We start from the raw sequence: 6,000 nt of genomic DNA on the forward strand, positions 1-6,000 counted from the left end.
CCTAAGAGGAAGAGCAGCTACTGGGTCAGATTCTCCTCTGTTATGTTTGTCTTCCTACTGGAATCAATGGGGTTTCCACTGAGGTAACTGAACAAAGTTAAACGTACTTTTTAATGCTAATGACTAGGGTTTTTTTGCCTGCTTTAGTAAAATCTAATCCTGATGCAACAACTTTGCTTTCAGTCACTAGACTCCAAGTAAGGGATGAAGTTTGGACATGAGTACTAAGTATGTGTTACAAGTACACTTCTGTTAGGGCTGGTCTACACTGGGGGGGGATCGATCTAAGATACGCAACTTCAGCTACGCGAATAGTGTAGCTGAAGTCGAAGTATCTTAGATCGAATTACCTGGGGTCCAGACGGCGCGGGATTGACGGCCGCGGCTCCCCCGTCAAGTGCGCTACCGCCGCTCGCTCTGGTGGAGTTCCGGAGTCGATGGTGAGCGCGTTCGGGGATCGATATATCGCGTCTTAACGAGACGCGATATATCGATCCCGGATAAATCGATTGCTACTCGCCGATACCGCGGGTAGTGAAGACATACCCTTAGAGTAGGAAATCTGAATATATGATCTGCAGTCCAGCATATTTTCAGATTGTCTGTTTGGGAAGCAGTAATTTTCATTATTTCATTATTATACATACATAATTTCTATGTATATTTTATTTCCACTACCTCAGTGGATCTCAAATTATGGTCTATGGAGTATCAGTGGACCACAGAATGGCATGTTTTGCAAAGCAAACAGTGGGATATTTTGGGGACATAGAGGCCTAGGAGAAAGAAATGCTCAAAGTGGTCTGTAGAATGAAACTGTTGAGCACTGCACCACTGCATAATGAGCCTAGTACTTCTCAGTTTAGTTTCTTTATTACAGTTAATAAAGCTGTATTGCACATAATTCTCCCTGTATGGTTACTGGTGTGTACATAAGTGTGGGTACTATTTGTTCATCCACTTCCTTCTCACTCAATAGTGAGAGAAGACCTGCAAATACCTGTTGTTTTGTGTTCTGCAGATTGATTATTTCAACAACCAGATCATTGTGGATCTGGTGGAACAGCAGCACAAAGGGATCATTGCCATTCTGGATGATGCCTGCATGAATGTTGGAAAAGTCACCGATGAGATGTTCCTTGAGGCACTGAATAACAAACTGGGGAAACATGCTCATTTCTCCAGCAGAAAGGTAAACTGTTCATCTGTGTAATCAGAACCCACCTCTCTTCACATGCAGCACATGCTGTATCATTCTAAATGGGATAAGGAAAAGGACTCACACAGTGACTTGAATAGAGGAAGGCCCTTTTCTAGAATAAAACTTAAATGTCTGCTGCACATAGAATTTCTGTATTTATATGGCCAATCAAGTTCTCTTGTTTAGAATGAATGAATGAATGTTATAATGGTTTGTATCCAGAAGAGGGAGCTAAAGTATGATCAATTCAGGAGATTTTATTTCAAGGGGAAAATGGGAAAGCATGAACTTGTCTTGACATATGATGTCATTTATAACCAATAGGTGCACAGTTCCAGTTCATGTGACTGTTCCCTACTCAACCAGCTTTAATATGCTGTGGCAGTGAAAATGGCTCACATTTCTGCTTTATTACAGCTATGTAATCTTCACCCTCAATGGCTATAAAAGGTGCTCATCTTAAATTGTACCCATAATCCTCCAGACCCTTTGATTTGCTTTGTTTTTGATATGACAACCAGTTAAAAGATTTTGTCACTTGGTAGTATTTTAAAAATACAGGCTCTGGCCTGATAAATTTGAGAACCACTCGGATTGAATAATCCAATAATGTCCTTTAATTTACTGATGCCTTTTCATTGAGAAATAGTATTTGAAAATGTGTTCATTAGAATACCGTCTTCACCACTGCACAGCTTTGTATATAAGGTAGGAATATCACCGTAGCATACTTGTCTAAGAAATGTGCTAGAGACTGTCTCCAGAGACTCTGAATTCAAACAGCAGAAAGAGCCCTGGATCTGGCTTGTTTTAGTGAAGAATGGAAATGGAAGTAAAATCAAAAGATTTTCATTCAGCTATGGCTTATTCTTAAGCACACTTCACTCGGAGTGTAACCTGTCAGCTAAACTGGCATACACAATTTTTTGGTAAACAGCGAACAATATTCTCACTGTCAGCACTAAACTGTGGGATTGCTGTGCAGTTAAGGTAGGGGCATATGTTATGAATACTTCAAATCTTATGAGTAAATGGCAGTGAATTTACTCAGTGTATTGAAGTGTTATGTCTGTCATGCATAATTGAGGCTAGTGAATTTGGATGCAAATTCTTTCCTTTGTTGTTAATAATGCTTTTGAATGGTTCCAGTCTCAGGAGCTTGGGGAATGAAGTCTTATATTTTCAGAACAGGTATAGCAAGGGCAGCAATAGTCCAGATTCCCAGTGCTACCCTGCCAATATACTTAAACCCAAAGGAAGATCATTCTCCATGACCTGTTCGTTCCTAGGAGTACGTCTATACCCAGCCGCTAGTTCGGCGGCTGGAAATCGAACTTCTGGGTTCGACTTATCGCGTCTTGTCTGGACGCGATAAGTCGAACCAGGAAGTGATCGCCGTCGACTGCGGTACTCCAACTAGACGAGAGGAGTACCGCGGAGTCGACGGGGGAGCCTGCCTGCTGCGTGTGGACCGAGGTAAGTTCGAACTAAGGTACTTCGAACTTCAGCTACGTTATTCACGTACCTTAGTTCGAATTGGGGGGTAAGTGTAGACCAAGCCTAAGTCTCTTCTCTGCTGAGACCACCAGCAAATGGCTATGCATGGAGGTGAGAGCTGTTGGTATACTGTGCTGGTGTGAGGGGAAGTGAATTTGATAATGAGCGAGGGGCTATAAATGGGAAAGCCACAACTGACTGAACCACTGGCTTCAGGAGTTTCTTCCTTGTATAGGAAACATTCAACCGTATGATGTAGTGCCAATACCAGTATTCCTCAGCAGGGAGGAAATTCTATATTAGCACAGACTGAAAGAGAAAACAAGGGATACAAAAAGAAATGAGCACTTCCGCATGTGTAGCCAGTTATACTAATTACTGATGGGAAAACAATCGTATCAGATAGTGTAAATCAATATTACCTTGAAGGTTTTGACCCATCAAATCCTCAGCATCTTGTTTCTTCTTCTGATCTCTTGCACCCCTGCAAACAACATTCTTCTCACTAATACCTAAAATATCTTTTTTACTGGCTCTTGCTTCCTCCAGTTACCACCCAATAAAAGTCTGAATTGTTTCCACCTTCATATTTTAAGTTACAAATAAAGACCTGGTTTCATTTTGCTTCCACTTATTTACTTGGCTTTGTGGACTGCAGTTAAAATACTGTAGTATCTGTCAGCTAAAGTCTTAGCATAATTACTGTGTAAATTAAAGATATTGAGGAAGATGTTCTTAGAGTTAAAATACATGTGCTGATATGCTCTGGGAATAGCTCCTGTTTTCCAGCCTCATGGTTAATGCTTCACTGCTCCCCTCTACAGTATGTTGCACTCCACATCAGTGTGGATAAGCTCTAAGGGGCTGCTGTGCCCTAAATAGTCGTGTCCTAGTTTATGTACTGCATATCTAATCTATTGCTTTCTGCTTAGTTGTTCTGGTTATTCTGATGAAACCTAGACAGACTAGAATAAATACAAGCTTTACACTGTGGCAATAAATAGACAGCAAAAATGTAGTATTGCTCACAACACCTGTGATGTAAGTAGCAAAGTATTATCAATGAGCAAGGGTTTGTCTTACATTCAGGTTTGTAATTGATTAATCTTGTGACTGTAAGAGGGTCAGGTGCACTGATGGGTAACCATCAGTGAATTCCTAAATCAACTTTAAATGTTGGGAGATTCTCAGAGGGCAGGTGAAGTGACTCACTAAAGGTCACAGTGAGTTGGTGGCAGAGGTGCTATAACAACTTAGTACCATGCTCACCCTTTAACCATGGTGCCTTTTATTCATTTCAGTTGTGGTTTGTGTTTAGAACTAGCAAGATTTAGTATGCTCAGATGTAAACATTCCCTATTTACATCTATCTATCTATTACTCATTCCGTAAATCCCATATACATCGGTGTTGCTCTCGAACTCATGCTCGTTAGAGTCCACATCGAGAAAACTAAAGCCAAGGTTAGCATATGAAACAACATTCTCAGTGAACTGGTTACATCAGAATGTGTTGGAGAGCTGTCCATTCCATAATCAACAGCACTGGCACTTTGCTATTCCTTTGCTGTATATGCCTATGCAGTGTGGGCACGATTCCCTCACGCAAAGAAACTAGACCTTGTACTTAATGCCACCTGCTGCTATGTTACAGGATACCTTACGCCTACTCATGTGAGCAGCCTCTACGCCCTTGCAGGTATTGCTCCTCCTAATGTACATTGTGAAATTGCTAATAGAATGCAGAAGGCAATGCACATATCCAAGACATCCGCTATATGATATAACACTGACGCTGAGTTGACTGAAGTCACAACAAAGTTTTCTTGCCACTATTAAACCCCTAACATTGTTGCCCAAACAGACAAGGTTTCAGTTTTGGCAAATGAGTAGAGAATGACCCTGTAGCCTCTGTGCTCCGATTCCCATCAGTGGAGCACCTGCCACCCAATGCAGATCAGCCCTGGGGTATATGGCATTGTGTTAATCAACTCTGCACTGGAGTCTGCCAGTCTAGAGATGCAGTGATAAAGTGGGGCTATGTTACTGGCCCCACTACCTGTGACTGTGGCAGAAAGACTCAAAATATGATGAAGCATCTCCTGCAGTGCCATTCCTTGACCATGAATGCTCTTCCAGTGAGCTGGCAGAGTGCAATGATCAGGCAATTGCATGTGCGTGGATGTGGCGGAAAACAGTATGAGGACAGAAAAAGAAGATCCCATAGTTAACCAGCTGAGCAGTTTATGGTGCTACAACCACTATGCCAATTCAAGGCTGTGACCTTCACATGGCTGATGTATTTAGTTTCCTAGGAGGATGGGTGCCGTTTGACATCTGTCAAACCATGAAGTAGCATTAGCACTATTTGTCTGAGGGTACGTCTACATTACAAAATTATGTTGACCTAAGTTACGTTGACATACAGCCACCGCAGTAATTAAATCGCTTTTGCACGTCCACACTACGCTCCTTGTGTTGGTGGTGCGCATCCTCACCAGGAGCACTTGCACCGATTGAACTGTCAGTGTGGGGTATTGTGCAACGGCTTCTGAAAGGCAGCAACAATCAATGTCAGCAACAAGTGTCTATGCTGAAACTGCATCGACCTAAGTGCTACGCCTCTCATGGAAGTGGAGTTAACTCAGCATAGTGGGTGAGTTACATCTGCACGAGCGAAGTTTTAGTGTAGACACTTACAGAGTTAGTTTGACATAAGCTGCCTTGCATCAGCCTAACTCTGTAGTGTAGACCAGGTCTGAGAGAGGTAGCAGTTTACTTTTGAACTTGATATGTATTTTGAAGGCCAAATAGCCAGCAAAAAAGGATAAGATGTGAACTGAGAGAAGTTTGAAAAAGAAGGAAACTGCTTTTCTGCAATCACAGAATCATGGAATCTCAGGGTTGGAAGGGACCTCAGGAGGTATCTAGTCCAACCCCTGCTCAAAGCAGGACCAATCCCCAACTAAATCATCCCAGCCAGGGGTGTGTGTGTGTGTGTGGGGAGGATCAGGGCAGAGGGCTGGGGTGTGTGTGGAGGTGCAGGGCACAAGGCTGGGTGTGGGGGGGGTTCAGGGCAGAGGGCTGGGGGTGTGTGGAGGTGCAGGGCAGAGGGATGGGTGTGTGTTGGGGTGGGGGGGTGCAGGGCAGAAGGCTGGGGTGCTCGGCTCGTGGGGGTGCTCCCAGCCCCCTGCCCTGAGCGGCTCATGGCAGGGGGCTGGGAGGGATATGCCCTGTTCCACCCCCTTCCCCAAGGCCCGTCCCTACCTCTCTCTGCCTGCTCTACGGAGCAGTGAGCACGCT

At 43.5% G+C, this 6,000-nt stretch overlaps 1 protein-coding gene across 1 annotated transcript in view; it reads left to right on the forward strand.

The window, feature by feature from the left end:
* MYO1D (myosin ID) overlaps nt 1-6,000 on the forward strand; it is a 337,265-nt gene that overhangs the window by 114,080 nt on the left and 217,185 nt on the right. Inside the window, exon 11 of the mRNA XM_026658646.2 lies at nt 1,022-1,192. Within this exon, the coding sequence (XP_026514431.1) occupies nt 1,022-1,192 (171 nt within the window). The remainder of the gene's footprint in view (nt 1-1,021; nt 1,193-6,000) is intronic.

The sequence above is a fragment of the Terrapene carolina genome, unplaced genomic scaffold (assembly GCF_002925995.2).
Source record: "Terrapene carolina triunguis isolate 2854851 unplaced genomic scaffold, T_m_triunguis-2.0 Scaffold495, whole genome shotgun sequence".
Classification (NCBI taxonomy): Eukaryota; Metazoa; Chordata; order Testudines; family Emydidae; genus Terrapene; species Terrapene triunguis.